Consider the following 19,002-nt stretch of genomic DNA (forward strand, 5'->3'; position numbering starts at 1 on the left):
AGGCTGGACTCAAATTCTTGCCCTTTCTACTTCGCTCTCCAAGATACTGAGATTATAGGCATGTATCACCAGGCCCAGTTTAAAACACTCTGTTAGTCTGAAGAAAAACAAATAGCGTCTTAAAATTATTACTAGCAAAAGGGTCTGTTTATGGGGACCAGGCTGACTTGGAACTTGTGATCCCCAAGTCTTAGCCTTCCCAGCGTTGTGATTATAGGCATATACCACCACACCCAACTAAACTTTCATTTTTAGCTTATAAGTTCCTTCAAACTCAACTTACTCAACACTCAACTACACAAGTATTGGTTAAGTGTTGGATATATAATATGAACTGAACGACATGTCCTCATTAAATTTATACTGGAGAGTTAAGGAAATAGATAATAAAGCAAATGATGAAAGTTAATATAAACAGAAAAAGACTTAAAGGGTAACGTTTGGGAAAGGGCTTGGCTAGTCTCAAGGTCATAACAGAAGCCAGTGAGGCTAGCACCCTGTTGGGGAGAGAAACTGTCACAGTATCAAGAGGCTTTTATGAAAGGCTATTAAAGAAGATGAGGTGGGCTGGGGATGTGATCAGTGTATAGCCCTTGTTCACGTAAGTGAGGCCTTGGGTTCAAGCCCCAGCACACAAAAAAGGAAAGGAAAAACAAAGATTACAACAGAGTGTATAGCAATATGAAAAGAAATGCTTTATATTGTAACAAAAAAGAATAAAGTTATATGCATATAACAAGTGAATAAAGAAGGTACAAGGAGGAGCTTGGAGCCTTGGTTCAGATGGTAGGGTGTCTGCCAATGAGTGTAAAGTATCAGACAGGGAGTTCAAGTCTTGGTCTCTGATAGGGGAAGAAGAAAAAGAAGGAAAAAAACAGAACCAAAAATGTATAAGGAAAAAAATGGAAAAAAAAATCCCCCAAAAAGGATATTATTAAAAGCAAAAAATCCCACAAGCCAGGTGCTGGTGCTCACACCTATAATCCTAGCTACTCAAGACGCTGAGATCTGAGAATCAAGATTCAAAGCCAGCCCAGGCAAGTGTTCATCCTTTAAAGTCTGTTTAATAAATATAGCAAGCACTTTTGGTGAAAGCCCGGGGATGATATATATTACCACCTACCCGAGTAATAGCTGATCTTTTGGATCCTGAGATACATTTATAAGATCCCTGGGTAAAGAACAGAGTTAGCTTCAATAATAAAATAATGAAATCAGAGGCATTCCACTGGAGCATTTACTTTACCTCAAATATGCTTTTGGCTTATAACCCAGGGCCAGAGCTTTGTCCTCTGCCATAATCAGCATTGCAGAAGCACCATCAGTCTGAACACTGTAGGATAACTTCCAAGTCAGTCTGTTCTTTCCATCCTTGCTGTTTTTGTTTGCTTAGTCTTATACTTAACTGCTTGTTTTGAACTACAGTGTATACTAGCTTGAGGATAGAGACCAGGTAGCAAATCTTTAAACCTACACAGTGTTCAACTTGGTGCCTTATAAGTAATAGTTTGTCTTTTTTCTTAAGGGAAAAAAACACATTTTATTGGCATATATGGGTTGTATGGAGTGGAGGTTCATTGTGATATTTCTATACTTGCATAAAATGTGCCCTGATCAAATTCCCCCTCTATCATTTCCCCTTATCCCTACTCCCCATGAATAATAGTTTCTTAATCGTATTGGTGAGAATTTAACTGAACTTAGAAGCCGGCTGTTTTCTGGAAGTTTAAAGGTTAAAATGATTGTGGTTATCAGATGGGATTTAGACTCATGAAATTGTAAATGTCTATAATCAGAGTGGAACTAGTACCTAGCACTGCACTCTGTGAGTACATAGCACTGTCTTTATGACCCCTCAGATCACTGGTGTAACTTGTGGCCATTACTGAAGAGGGGTAGAGCCTAGGCTTTGGAGTCATCTAGACCTATTTCTGATCCTGGCTTTGAGATTTGGATGAATGACTTAACTTTTTGGAGCCTTAATTTGGGAGCTGAGAATATGATTCAGTGAGAGTATTGCATAGCATACATGAGACCCTGGTCTTGATTTCTTAGCACCATACAAGATGATGGTGATAACAATCTTTATAGAGCATCTTTCAGAAATCATGCTGATAGACAATCTAGGCATGTATGTATCCATGTATATTTATTGGTGTTTATATACCAGTATAGGTATGTGTATATATACTGTATGCGATCTGATTCAGTGTCTACAAACCTTTTTTTTCCCCACAGACCTTTTGAAGTGGGCATCATGAGCCCTATTTTAAGAGAAAAATTGAGGTTCCAACTAGCTCATAACTCTTGTTTTTCTTTATCTTCCTTCCTTCCTTCCTTCCTTCCCCCCCCCCCCCCCTTTGTTGGTCATAGGGCTTGAACTCAGGGCCTGGAAGCTCTCCCTGAGCTTTTTCACTCAAGGCTAAAGCTCTTCTACTTTGAGCCACAATGCCACTTGGTTTTTCTGGTGGTTAATTGGAGATAAGAATCTCATGGACTTTTCTGCCTGAGCTGGCTTTGAACCATGATCCTCAGATCTCAACCTCCTGAGTGGATTAGGATTACAGGCATAAACCACCAATGCCCAGCTAGCTTGTAACTTTCCATGAGCACACTGTAGTTGAATGGCAGAGCCAGGATCAGACTTCAAAGTCTATACTTTCTTTTTTTTCCCATAAACTTTTTTAAAATAATTTTTTATTGAGATTAAGTGATTACATAAATTTCAGAAATTTCACTGTGTTGTGAGATAGTGATACTTAAAGTCACAAACACATTTTAACCATCAGAAGGCAAATTGTCATTATCATGGTCTATAATGTTGGTGAATTCTATGAGCCTTGATTACAACTATTTCTTCCACATCAGGTGATCTGTGCATTTCTTTCCAAAGGCTATACTTTCACCACTGGTCTCTCTTGCCTCTGTCCTGGCTGGCTTCTTACCTCTCATTGCTCTAACTGAACTTCTTTTCTTTTGCAGGGCCATGCTATGATAGTAGAAGCTTATCCAAAGTGATTGGTCTAGAAGAGGATACCTGGTTTCTGTGCAGCACTCACACTGGGCAATGCCGTTTCAATGCATTACTAAGTGACACCTGTAGTTCCTAGCTCCTCATAGGAAAATGACATTTGTGGCCTTCTGTTAAATACTTTGTAATTAAGCCTTGCCAGTGTTCTGAGCTTTCCAGTAATCACAGCTTACTGTTCTTTCAGGGATTTCTAACTTACAAGAATATCACACAGATATGTTAAACAGCTGTTTTTGATCTCTTGTCATTGGACACTAAATGACTGGGTTGCAGTTTGGAAAAGGGGTAGCTGAGATTTGGAACCATCTTTGTAACATTTGCAAATTGTACACTTGTTCCTGCGTCCTAAAGATAATTATTTTCTTTAAAATACAAACCAATGTGCCTACATTAATTATAGAAAAATAACTCATAATCTAAACATCACCGAAAATTTTAAATGTTTAGATACAAGAATACCATGCTGGTCAACCCTAATAAAGTAGAGAAGTACTGGAGAACTCTGTCTCTTTTTTTTACTTTAATTTTAGTTTTTTAAAATTGTTATCATAAAGGCGATGTACAGAGGGGCTACAGTTACATAAGTCAGGTAATGAGTACATTTCTTTTTGGACAGTGTCACTCCTTCCCTCACTCCCAGTCTCATTTTTATTTAAAAAAAAAAAAGTAGGTGGTTCTCTTGATACTGAGCCATAAGACCTGTCTGCCTTTACAGCTCTGGCCTCTCAGTGTGGAACAACTATGCGGCATAGAAACATCACAATGACTCTAGTTAGTGTGTTCCACTTGAAAGCATAATTGAATCCAGTTATAGAAATGCTTGCACCACTTTATCCACAACTGAAATATGCATACAAATTAGGTGAAGATGAAATATTTATAAAAACAATATTTTCCATGGCATGTGATAGCATATTCATTTTTATTTTGACAGAAATCGTTCCCATCCCATTTTATAAAAATATCCATAGACTATATAATTCAAAAAGACTGAATCAGATCTAAGTCATTGCTATAGCTCAACATTTTCACAGAAGCCTCTCATTTTCTTTTGTAATTTGGTTAATTCAACCAGTTTCCTCCATCTTCTGAAAACTCCTTAAACTTTACTCCTCCATATCTAGTCTTAGCCTGATCTTGTCACTTTCAGAAGTCAGTGCTTGTAGCCAGACATGGTGGTTCACTTTTTTTTCTATAATCCCAGCACTTGGAAGGCTGAAACAGGAGGATTTCAATTTTGAGGCCAGCTTGGGCTATCTAGCAAGAACCTGTGTCCAAAAACTAAAATAGAAAACTAAACAAAAACCAGTCACTACTCATACTTTGTTTTCTTTAAGTGCTGACAGACAGTGGTACTTTTCTCCCCATTAAAAAAAATTATAAACCAGTCACCAGTAGCTGACACCTGTAATCTTAGCTACTCAGGAGGCTGAGATCTGAGGATCGTGGTTCAAAGCCAGCCTGGGCAGAAATGTCCGTGAGACATTTATCTCTAAGTAACCACCAGAAAACTGGAGGTGGCCCTGTGGCTCAAGTGGTAGAGTGTTCGCCTTGAGCTGAAGAGCTGAGGGACATCTCCTAGGCCCAGAGTTCAAGCCCTGTGACCAACAAAAATAAAAAATTTATAATGAGGACTGGGTTATGACTCACGTGGTAGAACACTTGTCTAGCAAGTCCAAGGCCTGAGTTCAAGCCTGAGTTCAAGTTCAGTATGATACAGAAAAAAAATGATAATGAAGCTCTTTCAAATGTGCTTGTATCAGTCCCCTTTTATGCATGCATAAAACTTATATTGATTTTAAAAAAGTTAAAGAGAAACCAATTAAGTTTGACTTTTCCTAAACCTTGAAAAGAGACAGTTTCATCCTCCAATATTTGTAAGATAAGCAGTTTCTGTCAATTAGTCATCTTTCCTTCCTAATTCAAAAAGAAATAACAAGTCACTGCATAGTTGAAACCATTTTTACCCACTCTACCTGTAATATGTACTGTAGGTAAGTTCAAATGTGGCAGACAGATTTGCTTGCAATTATTTTGAACGCTTTGCCACAAAGGCAGACTTATTCACTAGATCCTTAGGTAGCTTTAGCTGAGTTTTCATGCTATTCTTGCTTGGGAATTGAGGGATGGGGAGAAGTGAGCTGCAAGAGAAACCAGTATGCCTGAAAGCAATAAAAGCCTGCCTTTATCCAGGGGCTGGGCTGTAGGAGAGAAGAAGGGCTCCTGGGGCAGATTCCCCAGGTTCTCATTTCTTTGGTGGGGGAGTGGGGGAAGGAACAGGTGGCTATGTGGTTCACCCTGAAGTGCCTGCCTTTTCTGTGAAAGAATTCACTCAGGATCGGGACTAGTGACAGAACACCTTGCCCAAGTTCTGCAGGCTGTCCTTCCCCATCTAGACACCAAGCCCAGCAGGCACTTCATTTAAGTCAATGGTCTCTCAGGATAGTTTACAACTTGGTAGTATGAAGAGGGATTTTCAGTGAGTTTGGCCCAGGTTTGTTGATATGCCTTTTCCTCTGAGGCCCATGTAGAAACAGCTACTCTTTGTGGACTGGGTCTGTGAAGAGGAGCTATTGACAAGAACCTGGCTGGGAGGGAAGGGCCCTATCACACCAGCCTCACTCCATGTTGTTTCTGAGAAAGCTGACTCACCTCTTTTTCACTTCTACCTTTGCTGTGTTCCAGATAGAAGTTTCATTTGTGGTCTAGGAAGACATGGAAAGGCCCAGTTACAGGTGATCATTATTACAGTCAGCCCCTACATGAAGAGGTTGCCTCCATTTTGACCATCACACTTGCCCTCCTCCTGGGCTTTCTTTGGTCATCCCCAAGAAAGGGGCAGCTACATCGGTCCCATGACTAACAATCTATCCTTTGTCTTCAGATGCTGGACTGAGTTTAGATGAGGGAAACCAAAGACAAGAGCATCATCAGACATTCAGACTGAAGTCAGGAACCTAGGAAACCAGTTCTGACTGCTCTGGCTGGCCTGTCTCTTCATAGTTATGGAGATCTTGAACCTGAAACCTGCTCATTCTAAAAACACCCTTCTAGCTATGTCTACCTGTGCACATCTCTGAGGAACACTAGGGAATACCTGAGCTGCTGAGATTTTGAAGCAAACACTCACCAGGGTGATGGCAGAATTGGGGAACCGGGTACGACAGAAGTGTTTGCGTAAAGCCTCTTGTACCTGCAGAAGAGGTAAGTACCCCAGTTATGCCAGCTAGATCCTGCACTTCAGATTGCCAAGCAGCAAGGGGAAAGCTTGGGTGGACTCACCTTCTTGTCTGAGAGGCAACCGAACACTAAGATGAAGACACCCTGTGAAGTTGAGACATGGGGAATCATAGGTCAAGTGAAGGAAAAACCAACCCAAATCAAGTGGCTCCCTCTCCACTTCTTTTCAGCTTTGGGTCTTTGGTCTAATCCATGTCCTGAAGCTTCTAGCTCCATTTTTCTATACATTAGCACCCTCAAAGCCTAGAATTCATTCTAGGTACTTTTTTAAAAATTGTTACAGTTAATAAGGAGGATATCAAAAAATTGGGTCCTTGGGGGCCCTGGTGGCTCAAGCCTGTAATCCTAACTACTCAAGTGACTGAGATCTGAGGATTAAGGTTTGAAACAAGCCCAAGCAGGAAAACCTGTAAGACTCTTTTAAATGAAGCACCAAAAATCCAGAAGTAGAGCTGTGGCTCAAGTGGTAGAACACTAGGCTTGAGCAAAAAAGCTAAGGTATAGCGCCTGGACTAAAGTCCCAATATTGGCATACCTCCTACACACATACACAGAGACTAGGTCCTGACCATTTTCTGACTTTAAGAGCAAAATCAGGTACTATGTTACAAATTAAAAAAAAAGGAAGTTTAGCCGGGCGTTGGCTCATGCCTGTTATCCTAGCTACTCAGGAGGCTGAGATCTGGGGATCACAGGATCTGAAGTTCAAATCCAGCCCAAGCAGGAAAGTCCATGAAACTCTTATCTCCAATAAACCACCAGAAAACTGGAAGTGGCACTGTGGCTCAAGTGGTAGAGTGCTTGCTTGAGCTGAAGAGCTGAGGGACAGTGCCCAGGCCCAGAGTTCAAGCCCCATAAGAAACAAAAAAAAGACAAACCCCAAAACAAAAAACAGAAGCTTAGAGAGGTTATATAGTTTGTCCAAAGTGATCCAGGTAGGCAGTGGAGGAACTGGAATCTATACCTAAGCCTCCTAGAATTCCTGAGCCTATGTCCTTTTGTTGGTGGTGGTGGTTGTATGTGTGTGTGTGTGTGTGTGTGTGTGTGTGTGTGTGTGTGTGTGTGTGTGTGTTCTACCCTGTTACATCCTCGAGAAATGATCAGTAATGAAAGTCAATCATCACCTACCTGGAGGGAGTTGAGAACGGTGAAGATGTAATGAGGAACTATGGAGACTTCCTCTAATATAATGGCTATACCAAATCCCCAGGTAAGGCCGAAGATGGGTGTGAGAATGAGCAAGGCTTTCAGTACCCCCAGAAGAGCTTGGTGCTTCTCCATTGGAGGTCCCTCGGACAGCGAAGGTCTCAGCAACTTCAGCACAACTATAGCTAGTACTATCCCATTCACACCCACTATGGCCAGCACTGGCCCAGCGAAGGTGTACAATCCTACTCCCTTTACATTCAACCAGCATCTCCCCTCCCACAGGTACAGCCCTTGAGGCAGGTAGAGGCCCAGGGCAACACCTGCAAACCCCAGTGGGCATAAGTAGCCAGTGGTCACCATCATGAAGAGAACTATGTGCTTGGACAGATGATGAAAGACAAAAAGCAACTGATGAGCCAACATCAGGGACTGCGCCAGCATCCAGAAAAAGGTGGCCAGATAGAAATAATGACACAGGAATGTAGAGGCCAAACAGAGTGGGCTGCAGAATTCTAGATGAAACAATGTGTCTCCAAGAAAGCAAGTGTCTGCGACCAGCAAGCAGATCACCATGTTGAACAGGGCAATGTGGCGGAAGAAGGCAACTTTGTTCCTCACCACAGCTCTCCACACCAGCCTGTACACACCAAGGCACACAAGCAGTGCCAGTATGGAAGCTCCCAAGCCCATCTTAGTGAGCAGCTCCAAGATGGGACTTTCTGGAACAATGTTTCGAGACATAAGGATGGAGAAGGAAGTGAGATGCTTGCAGATGCACCGTGCGGTGGGGCTGGCACTGGTTGCTTTTGCCTGGCACCCTTTTTCTGACCAGCCCCCATTACCCTGAAAGAGATGGTGGTCCCAGAAGACACAGTGCAGGGTGCTGTCTGGGTCCCCAAAGTCCATGATGACTTCTGCCTTGGTGAAAGCTTCACCATCTGCCATGATGGAGATGACAAGGACCAGACCAGGGGTACCATACGGAGAGTCTTTCAGCCCTGGTCCATAATTTGGGGGCAGAAAATGGTCCAGTTTCTGCAGCACTAAGCTAGTAATGCTGATGTTGGTTGCAGCATGAATCAGTGGAGCCAATGAGTGCCTAGAAATCTGTGCCTGAAGGAGGGGCCACGTGGAGAAGGAGATTTGGTAGTCATCAGGAAATGGAGGTCCAAAGTGATGGCTCTGCAGCAGCACATTGGATGAGTTGAAGAAAAAGGGGTGATCTTGTGGGCACAGGCTGCGTACCAGCGTCTCCACAGCCAGCAAGAAATCGGATGCCATCGAGGGTTTCTGGGCCTGAGCCAGGGGCCACAAAGGAACCAGAGCGCTGGTGTTCATGTCTAGAACTTTGTCTGTAGTTACCAGGAGATCCTGCAGTAGCAACAAAGACAAGCTTGATCTACTAGGGTCCACTGTGTGGAGACAGCAGCCCTACAGCTTACATACCCTACCTCTGCCCTTCCTTCTCCAGAGCAAGACTAAGGATTAGCGGACACATGGAGAGGAAGATAGGTCTGTAAAGAAAACTTTCTGGATAGAAAGAATGGGGTGCGAGCCAGTCAACCACCTAAGACATTGTCATCAATGTGATTTCCTGATTCACACCCAGACCTTCTTTCTGATGACTCTTCTCCATCTCCCATCATCCCTTGGGGCCACCCAGGTCCTAAGTGTTTTCCTGTCTAATTCTTTAACCCCTCCAGTTCTACAAAGCTAGAAATGGTGTCCAGTGACACGACACAAATGATCTGAAGTTGACAGCCACTTGCATGTCTATGCAGCTATATGTCTTCCCTGGACATAAAAGGTATGTCCTATCATTCATTGCTCCTTTTATTTTTATTTTTTGCCAGTCCTGGGCCTTGAACTCAGTTTCTGGGCACTGTCCCTGAGCTTCTTTTGCTCAAGGCTAGCACTCTACCACTTGAGCCACAGCACCACTTCCAGCTTTTTCTGTGGATGTGGTACTGAGGAATTGAACCCAGGGCTTCATGCATGCTAGGCAAGCACTCTACTGCTAAGCCACATTCCCAACCCCTCCTTAATATTCTTTTAGGTGCAGTTTATGGGTCATCCACCAATGCCCGTACTGTAAGCCAGGCCAGGTGGGTCCAGTCAAGTCAAGTGTATTTGTCTCTGTATAGGCACAGTGTGTGTGTGTGTGTGTGTGTGTGTGTGTGTGTGTGTACACATATTTCTGTCTGCACGTCTCCAACACTTTCCTGCCCTCCAACCTCCCACATGTTCCCACTGTCAGGCTTTCTCCAGTATCTAAGAAGAGAAAAGGATCCAAAGCAGACACCTTGGACCCTAGAAAGGTCTACTTTGGGTGGCCTGCATGAGGAGCAGAAGTGCCCATAGGTGAAATGCCCGGATGTGTTCCCCTACTGTGACTCAGAGGTTTCACCTGCAGGACAGTGCTGTCCAGCTGCACTCTGGCCCTGGCTACCACTTCAGCCAGTACTGTCACGGTGCTCAGCAGTTCCCGTAAGTCAGAGGGTGAGCTTGCTACCGCCACCAACGTCTGTAGCTGTTTCAGGATCCAGGGCACCTCCACACCAGGATTGCCCTGGCCTGCCTGTAGCAGCTGAGACAAACAAGGCAACAGGAAGGGCTGTCAGGGGAAGGCTCACTAGGGCATTCTCTCTCAGGGGAGCTGGAAGCAGCTGAGGGAGTGAGGAGTGGGCAGGTGGGAGGAAGGCGAGATGACAGATGCTTGAGGGGTTGATGGGTCTGTGGTTTAGGACCCATGCAGAGGCCCCACACCAGCTTCCTGGCTCTGCTGGGTCAGAGGAGCCGAGTAAGTGGTAGGCTGGCCTTGGGAAAGGATCTAAAAAGTGGGTCCTGAGGGGGGGAAGGATGGATGGGCATGTTATGAGGGAGGGATGTGGGTCACAGCTTTACCCTGGCCTTAGCACACAAGGCTAGGATCCTCTTGTCTATGCAGTTGCTCTGGATGGGCCCCCAGGTTCCATTGGGCCCACAGGGCCTCTTCACCATTCCCTTCTTGTTTGCAGGACACGAGGCCTGTGCGATGTGGCCGGCCTTGGTGACATTCCAGGCAATTTCTGAAAAGTCGTCAGGGCAGGTGGTATCTCCATCTGAAGAATAGAGATCAGAGTTAGACCTAGCAGCTGTGGTCGAGCCTGAGCCTTTGGGCTGAAACCCATGCAGGCCTTGATGCTTAGCCCCATAACCCAGGACAGAGGAAGGACAAGTAGCTGAGAGGTCAGCCCAAGTACTACCTACCCCGGATGATGGTGACAGAGACCGGAATACTGAGAGGAGCCAGGCCCTGGCTCTTCAGGACACAGGTATATGTGGTATCTGCTGCTGGGCAGTGCTGAACAGCCAGCACAAGGCACTGAGAGCCTGCTGTGTTGTGTGAGGAGGCTGAGGGTGAGAAAGATGGGAAAAGGGAACATCAGGGCAGAACCCAGCAGGCCCCATGCTGTTCAGTCCATCTAGAAAATTTTAAAGTGGATGAAGCAGTGGGAAAGAGAACAGTGGGCTGTGGCTATCAAATCACAGAGCAGGATTAGAACTCTGTCAACGGGCACTGGTGGGGGAGGGGATGTCTCTAGCTCCAGGACTCAGTTTCCACAGTCACCTTCCTCACTTGGCAAATGAGGACTATCAACAAACTAATCTCAATGGATTTATTGCAAGAGCTAAGTGGGATTCTGTGGATGTATACATGGTTGTATTGGTATCAACCAAACTGGGATTGTTCTTGATAAGGTACAATTGTGTTGGACTTAGAACCCTCCTCCCCCACAATGCACCCAAAACTCCCATAAGGTGAAGACTTGGTTATTACCTGGTGGAAGTCAGCTAGGCCCTTTCAGTCCTACCTTGGCTGCCCTCCATGGGGCTCCAGGCAGCTGTATAAACTAAGTTTGTGGCGGGAACACAGCAACTCAACTGGAAGCCAGGGGAGGTGGCACAGGAAACGGACAGCTGGTCTGGAAGTTGAGCCACGTCTGTCTTCTGCAAGGGCACTTCTACTGTGTGGTTCAGCCTCCACGTGAATTCCTGGGCCTCGAAGACACTTAGATACTCACCTGCAAACACATACCTTTTGCACATTGGTACTACCACAGACCTGTTTGCACCCCACAATCTCTGCTGCTTCCCAAGCCACAGTTCATGTCCTCCTACTTTATTCCCACTTCTGCTGGTCACTCAGAGCTTACTCTCTACCAGAATGGTCTCAGGGTGACCCTTTTGGAGGATATTTCCTACCCCCAACAAGGACTTGTATGAGGAAGAAGAGGTTCCAGGCCCTTCCTTCTTACCTGGTGACCATAAATTATGAGGTGAGCATCTTTGCTCACAGCATGATACATTCCATTCCTATGCTATCTCCTGTCATTTAACATCTGGATTAAACAGCAGTCTATTCTCAGCTGAAATTCAGTGCTTGCTTGCTTTCTTCCTTCCTTTCTCTCTCTCTCTCTCTCTCCCCCCCCCACCCCCCCACCCCCGTCTCTTTGTCAGTCATGGGGCTTGAACTCAGGGCCTAGGCACTGTTTCTGAGCTGTTTTGATATAGGCTAGTACTCTACCACTTTAAGCCACAGCACCACTTCTGGTTTTCTGGTGGTTACTTGGAAGTAAGAGTCTCATGGACTTTCCTGCCCAGAATGGCTTTGAACCATAATCCTCAGATCTCAGCTTTCTGAGTAGCTAGGATTACAGGCATGGACCACCAGTGCCTGGTGTCTTGTTTTTTAAAATGTGGTATTTGAATTTGAACTACTGGCTTTGAGATTGGTAGGTAAAAGCTGTGTATCTTTAGCCATGCCTCTGGCCCACAGCTGAAATTGCTATATTTCCAGCATTCTCCAGATTATGCATTTCCTTTGTTAACAGGAGTGCACCTATGAACAAATAAGTATACTTTGCAAACCAAAACATAATTTAAAAAGTGACATTGTTTTACACTTTTGCAATATCTCTTTAATGAATGTTTGGCTGGAACTGTGTCTCTTCCACATTCACTTGCTGTGATATGGCTACATAACAGCTTGCTATCCTAGGACAACTACTGGGACTTCTGAAGTCCTGAAAGGGTCCAGATGTCCCCAGACTGTAGTGGAAATTTCAGTGGTGTTTTTAAGAAATTCTCCATATTATAGAATATCACAACAAAATCCTCCCATGCAACTAATATAAAAAACCAATATAGGCTAATAAAAACTAATATATGCTAAAATATTAGCAACTAATATATGCTAATAAAAATAAATTTTAAAAAAGAGCTGGCTGTTGGTGACTCACACCTGTAATCCTAGCTACTTAGGATGCTAAGATCTGAGAACTGAAGTTTGAAGCCAGTCTAGGCAGAAAAAGTCTGTGAGACTCTTATCACCAATTAATCAGCAAAAAACAACAACAACAAAAACCCAAGCCAGAAGTAGAGATGTGGTTCAAGTGGTAGAGTGCCAGCTTTGAATAAAAAAGCTGAGCAAGAGTACAAGGCCTTGGAGTTCAAGCCCCAGAATTGACACAATAAATAAAAATAAATAGGAAGGCCGAGCGTTGATGGCTCACACCTATAGTTTTAGCTACTCAGGAGGCTGAAACCTGAGAATCATGGTTCAAAGCCAGCTCAGGCAGGAAACTCTGTGAGAATCTTATCTGCAATAAACCACTAGAAAACTGGAAGTGGCGCTGTGGCTCAAGTGGTAGTGCACTAGCTTTGAGCTGAAGAGCTGAGGGATAGTACCCAGGCCCAGAGTTCAAGCCCCATCACTGACAAAATAAATAAAGCAATAGGAAAATGAGTAGGGAGAGGTGAGAGGAAAAGGAAGGGAAGGGAAGGAGAAGAGGGAGGAGGAAGGGAAAGGAAGAGAAAGAGAAGAGAGATGTAGACAGGAAGAGATAGGGCTACCTGCCCAGTGGTGGGACATGTGGGTAATGCTGAGGGCAGCCTGGCCCTGGCTGGAGGTCAGGGACACCTGTGTTCCTGACTGCAGAATGATAGGTGTAGAGCTCCTTGGGCGCTTCAGGAACCACTTCACGTGGGTGGCTGGCTGGTTCGTGAGGAGCATGAGGTTGAGTGTGTTGCCAGGCCTCTGTAGTGGGGATCTCAGGCTCAGCTTGCCGGGCACTGTGGGGAAACAGGAGACAGAGGCCTGGAGGAGGAGTTCTGGCCTTCCACAGCTTCTGTAACCCATCCCTCCATGCCCAGTTTAGTTGTTGTTGTTGTTGTTTTGTCAGTCATGGGGGTTGAACTCTGGGCCTGGGCACTGACCCTCAGCTCTTCACCTCAAGGCTAGCACTCTACCGCTTGAGCCACAGTGCCACTTCCGGTTTTCTAGTAGTTTATTGGAGATAAGAGTCTCACCGAGTTTCCTGCCCAGACTGGCTCTGACCCGAGATCCTCAGATCTCAGCCTCCTGAGTAGCTAGGATGACAGGCGTGAGCCACGGGTGCCCCCGCTTTTTGTTGTTGTTGTTGCATGCACATGCATGTGAGTGTGGCTACTGCAATGCTGCCTGGAAGACCCTCCCATTGGGAATCCAGGAAGGAAGCCTTTCGGCCTATCACTTCTCAGGAACTTGGGGCTGCTGGAGCTGAAAAGCAGGGTCACTGTGTCCTTCCTCCCCTTGTCCCTTTGTCTCTGGGGACACCATTCATTATTCTTATTGCTTAGGTCCCTAGCTCACAGTTTGCTATGATGGCTGGTTTTTTGGCCTGCCCGGAGAAGCAGCTGGGCTTGGACCAGTTGGAGAAAAATCACAGAATGTCTTGCTTTAGATAACGCTTTCACACAAGGATGCCAGTTTCCCAGTTCCCAGCAGTCCTCACCTGGTGGCAGCAACTGGCAGTGGCCAGGGACAGAATGGTGGAAGATGAGGCATTTGCAAGGCTGAAGGTGGTGGTCACAGAGAACATGTTGGGAACAGACCGTGTTGTTCCATTGGTAGCCAGGGCGACAAGTACAGTGGCTGTGCCCTGTGCTGTTGGCATTACATTCTGTGACAGTGAGAAAGGGACTTAGAAGCAGACAGGCTGACAAAGCCAGGCAACAGGACCTGAAATGGAAGGATGCCTAAGCAAGCTGTATGGTTGGGTCTCCACAAGTTCCAGGGGCCTTGGCCATGCCCACCCATCAGGACACCTCTGCAGCTCAGGCATACATAGAATGGCAGAGTCCATGCGTCCATGCAGGGGCATCAGGTGAAGGGGTGGAGAAGGCCCAGCCTACTCTGTCTTTTGGGTCCTGTGCACAAGTGACAAGACGGGATGGTGAACAGGAAGGGAGGGGTCTGTTGGCAGGAAGATGAGGAAGGAGCTGGGTCAGGGAACTAGAATGGGACGGGCATCATCTCACTCAGGCAAGCTGGCAGTGAGAGGGCTGGAAGCATGGGCTCCCTTCCCTCCAAGCCCTCTTCCTGCGCCACTGTTACCTGTGGTCAGATGGAGACCAGTGAGAGTTCTTGGGGAAGAGGAGGCTGAGGCAGCAGGGAGAACCAGAGGCCTGGAGAGGGCTGGTGGCCAGATCCTGTCTGGAAATTCCAGATGTACATAGATGGAAACCAAGACTGACTCTGTAGGAGCAGAGGGCACAAGGTACTGCGGGGGAGCAGAGGCAGCAAGACCCTGTGCCAGTCTTTTTTGCCTCCCATAGGCAATGTGGGCAAGTGCATTCTCCCATCACTTGTCTAGGCACACACACATGGAATGCAGGACAATTTCTGCACTAGCCAAGAGTATTCAGACACAGCTTCATGTCACTCTTCCTGAAACTTGTACGGCACAGGGAATGCACTGCTCTAGTCTGATCCACCCAGAGCAGGGCCTCTCTCTCTCTGTATCCCTCCTGGTTCTTCCTTTTGGCCTTCCCTGCTTCCATTTCCTGTTTCCTCTTTCTTCTCTCCCTGTCCATCTACTTACCCTCTGCTCCATTGTCTCGGTCCAGCTGCTGCAGAGGTTCTCCTCCAGCCTGACTTTGTTCCTGGAACAGTACAAAGGAGATGTCTCTAGCCAGGCACCAGTGGCCCATGCCTGTAATCCTAATTACTCAGAGGCTGAGTGCTGAGGATGGAACTTTGAAGCCAGCCCAGGTGGAAAGACTGTGCGACTCTTACCTCCAATTAATCACTAAAAACCTTGAAGTGGAGCTGTGGCTCAAGTGGTACAGTGGCAGTCTTGAGTAAAAAAGGTCAAGGGTGTTACACACACACACACACACACACACACACACACACACACACACACACACACACACGAGGAGAGGCCTCTGAGGAGAGGTGACATTCCTCCCTGGGTTACCTGGGGCTGGCCTGAAAAATCAGGAATGACTTGGTGTTTTGGAAGCTCTTCTTTTTGCTAGGCATCAAGTGCATGTATCAGAAGGGGGAAGCAGGCTTCCAGTAGGAGGTACCAGGGACACAACCCCAGAGATCCCACCAGGGACTGCAGTCTCATCTGGACCCAGGAACCAGGCACACCCTGGGAGTCAACATGCTTTGTTTAGCTCCTTCCTGAATTTACCTGTCCCTGGGCCCCTAGGCTAATGAAGATGGCAAGGACTAGAGCTCAAACAGGGACGCTGTGCAGAGCTGGCTAGTGCCAGGCTGTGTGGAGGCCTTATTAGTCCCTCCACAGGGAGATGAGCAATGTGTATCTTCCTTTAGTTTCAAGTTCCTGGGAATGATTTCCTTGCTTACTCTCTCCTCTCTGAAAATACCAAGTGCAAGCTGGGTCTGATGGGACATCTGTAGTGGCAGGAGGCAGAAGGATCACTTGGGCTCACTTGAGTCTGAAAGCTGCCTGGGCAACGTATAAAGATCCTGTCTCAATAAAAATAAATTAATAATTAGCAAGCTATGGTGGTCTACACTTGTAATCTCAGCTCTGAAGAGAGGCAAAGGAGGAAACATCACTGTACAAGACAAAAAAAATGAAGCTATGTGAAAAATAATCTAGAATAACTCCAGAACCCCCCCCCCCAATCAATCAATTAATCAATCAATCAATCAGGTAGGTTCAAAGGTAAGGATAAAATGTAGAGTTAGATATTGATAAAGTCATCCATTTAGATAAAGGTAGCTACAGCAATAGATTTAGTCTTAGAGATAGAGGTAAGTTTAAGAGTAGGTTATATAGATATCAATGGAAAGATCTTTCAGAGAGAAAATAGATTAAAAAAAATACTAATCTAGGCTCTGCTTACTTTTCTTAGATTCTGTCCTATCCTCAATGCTAAAGTTGGTAAGTTTGTCATTCCTTTTCCTTTTTAAAATCCTTAGTATGACCAGCAGGGCCTTTATCTAAAGGACAGTAGGTGTCATTGGATCTCACACAGACTCAGATGAAGAAATAAGAATTGTCCCCAGGGCTGACTGTCCCACCACAAGCCAACCCTTTCCTTTCAGTTCTTGCCCTTTACCTGTTCTTACATCTCACAAAACCTGAGGTCCTTACTCTGAATTCTTCAGACCCTCCCGAAATCTTCACCCCAGTCATACTTACAGGCTGGGATGTGGGGATAATTGGGGATGGCAGCAAGGAAAGTGTCATAGCCAGGAGCAGCCGGGGGACAGCTGGACAGACCATGGCTCAATGGAGCAGTCCCCAAGAACCCTCCTGCTTCTGCATCATGCAAATTTCCTTGCTGAAGAGCTGCCAGGCAGTGCACAGATGGGTGGGAGGGCGGGTGGAAGGAAGTCAGGGCAAGGTGACAGAGGAAATGCTATAGCCTGTGACTGAGTCAAATGTACATTCAGGTCACTGGAGCCCATATGCTCCTGTGCGAGCAGTGTTCCTCTTGGAGTCTCCTTTCCCCAGGGGAAGGAGAGAAGGTAGGGGGTCCTGGGTCACAAACAACAGTGTGCAAAGAAGCCAGATTCTGTCAGTCTTGTTCCCCAAGATGTGGGAAATGTGGGTACCAGGGCCCAGGAAGCTGGATCACTTAGCAAAGAACCATGGCTAGAAAGAAATCAAAAGCTCAGAGCTGATTGCTACTGTAAAATAATTTCTAGGTACACTAGTGTTTTAAGCATATAAGAGAATCTGAAAAAATACTTGTAGAATTGTCAAATAATGTCAAAAAGTAACTTTGAAATGAGGAAGGTTTTTAATTTTTGTTTTATTTTAATTAGCATATATTAATAGTACAAGGGAATTTCATTGTGAGAGAAAGCATTTTGGCCTTTTTTGTGTGATAATCTTGGGGCTTGAACTCGGGACCTGGGTGCTGTCCCTGAGCTTCTTTTGTTCAGGACTAGCACTCTACCACTTGAGCCACAGCACCACTTCTGGCTTTTTCTGTGTATGTGGTACAGAGGAATCAAAGCCAGGGCTTTATGCATGCTAGGCAAGCACTCTACCACTAAGACACCTTCCCAGTCCGAGAAAGGTTTTTAGAACAAGAGACAAGCTGGCACTTAGAAGTCCATGAGACTCTTGTCTCCAATAATCAGCAAGAAGCTGGAAGTAGACCTATGACTCAAGTGGTAGAGCACCAGCCTTAAGTGAAAAATGAACAGCATCCAGGCCCAGAGTTCAAGTCCCAGTACTGGTATGCATGTACACACACACACATACACCAAACAAACAAACAAAAACCAAAGAGATAAAACTGGAAAGACAAAATGATGTAAACTTGACTGTTTAAAAAGTTTAAAATTTGACATGAAAAGAATAAATTTTTGATGGTACTGAAATCATGGCCTCATGCTTGCTAGACAGGCACTCTGTTACTTAAGCCATAACTCCAAGAATCATTTCCTTCCTTTCTTCCTTCCTTCCTTCCTTCCTTCCTTCCTTCCTTCCTTTCTTTCTTTCTTTCTTTCTTTCTTTCTTTCTTTCTTTCTTTCTTTCTTTCTTTCTTTCTTTCGTTCTTTCGTTCTTTCTTTCCAGTCCTGGAGCTTGAGCTCAGGGCCTGAGCACTGTCCCTGAGCTTCTTTTGCTCAAGGCTAGCACTCTTCCACTTGAGCCACAGTGCCATTTCTGGCTTTTTCTGTTTATGTGGTACTGAGGAATTGAACCTCGGGCTTCATGCATGCTAGGCAAGCACTGAATCACTAAGCCACATTCCCAGCCCCAAGAATTATTTTCTTAACAGAAGGATTTTCTTATACCTAACACATCAATGAGATAGAAAAGAGGCAAATATTGGAATAGTTAGATAAACATACTTTTCAAATCAACCTACTTCTCACAAAAAAATGGAATAGTTTATTAAAAAGTCTTAAAGAAATGTATGTCAGGTTGGGGGACACAATTTAACTGCCTTGTAAGCTCAAGGCCCAGAGTTGAAACCCCAGTACTGTCTTACACACACAAAACAATAGAGCACAATAAAACACACTAAATGCTGTTTGAAAAAGGAAGGAGGTTGGGGGAGAGAGAAGTGGGTTTGTTCAATGTGTACTCTGTGTGTGTGTAGTCTGTGTGTGTGTGTGTTGGAAATGCCACAATGAAACCCCTTCGTACTACAAATGTATTCTTAATTAAAAAAACAAAATAAAAGTGTGTCAAGGACCAAAAACTTACTGTTTCTGCTTATTTTCTACTTGTATCTGTCTATGGTTTACCATGCTTGTAGTCATTTGATATCGTTTCATT

At 45.1% G+C, this 19,002-nt stretch overlaps 2 protein-coding genes across 2 annotated transcripts in view; one reads left to right on the plus strand and one right to left on the minus strand.

The window, feature by feature from the left end:
• The window catches only part of Hadhb (hydroxyacyl-CoA dehydrogenase trifunctional multienzyme complex subunit beta), a 32,932-nt gene extending 29,404 nt beyond the window's left edge, over nucleotides 1-3,528 (plus strand). Inside the window, exon 16 of the mRNA XM_042696690.1 lies at nucleotides 2,983-3,528. Within this exon, the coding sequence (XP_042552624.1) occupies nucleotides 2,983-3,018 (36 nt within the window). The 3' untranslated portion in view covers nucleotides 3,019-3,528. The remainder of the gene's footprint in view (nucleotides 1-2,982) is intronic.
• Nucleotides 3,529-5,527: 1,999 nt separating this feature from the next.
• Adgrf3 (adhesion G protein-coupled receptor F3) lies at nucleotides 5,528-17,058 on the minus strand. Its single transcript, XM_042696760.1, has 13 exons — nucleotides 16,906-17,058; nucleotides 15,325-15,385; nucleotides 14,838-14,978; nucleotides 14,235-14,403; nucleotides 13,316-13,560; nucleotides 11,275-11,484; nucleotides 10,670-10,813; nucleotides 10,325-10,521; nucleotides 9,828-10,007; nucleotides 7,400-8,791; nucleotides 6,314-6,355; nucleotides 6,162-6,224; nucleotides 5,528-5,736 (listed from the first exon to the last, which is right to left on the minus strand). The coding sequence occupies exons 1-13, from the start codon at nucleotides 16,987-16,989 to the stop codon at nucleotides 5,680-5,682; spliced, it is 2,985 nt and encodes a 994-aa protein (XP_042552694.1). The 5' UTR covers nucleotides 16,990-17,058; the 3' UTR covers nucleotides 5,528-5,679.
• Nucleotides 17,059-19,002: the final 1,944 nt, after the last annotated feature.

The sequence above is a fragment of the Dipodomys spectabilis genome, unplaced genomic scaffold (assembly GCF_019054845.1).
Source record: "Dipodomys spectabilis isolate Male_0828 unplaced genomic scaffold, ASM1905484v1 ptg000210l, whole genome shotgun sequence".
Taxonomy (NCBI): Eukaryota; Metazoa; Chordata; class Mammalia; order Rodentia; family Heteromyidae; genus Dipodomys; species Dipodomys spectabilis.

Excerpts from the sequence above, each read along its gene's own strand:
- Adgrf3 (XM_042696760.1), bottom strand. The coding sequence starts at position 16,989 with ATGGTCTGTCCAGCTGTCCCCCGGCTGCTCCTGGCTATGACACTTTCC. Across the intron at positions 11,485-13,315 it reads CATGTCCCACCACTGGGCAG|GTGAGTATCTAAGTGTCTTC; the intron begins GTAGCCCTATCT and ends ATGTGTTTGCAG. Across the intron at positions 10,522-10,669 it reads CTCTGTCACCATCATCCGGG|ATGGAGATACCACCTGCCCT; the intron begins GTAGGTAGTACT and ends TCTATTCTTCAG.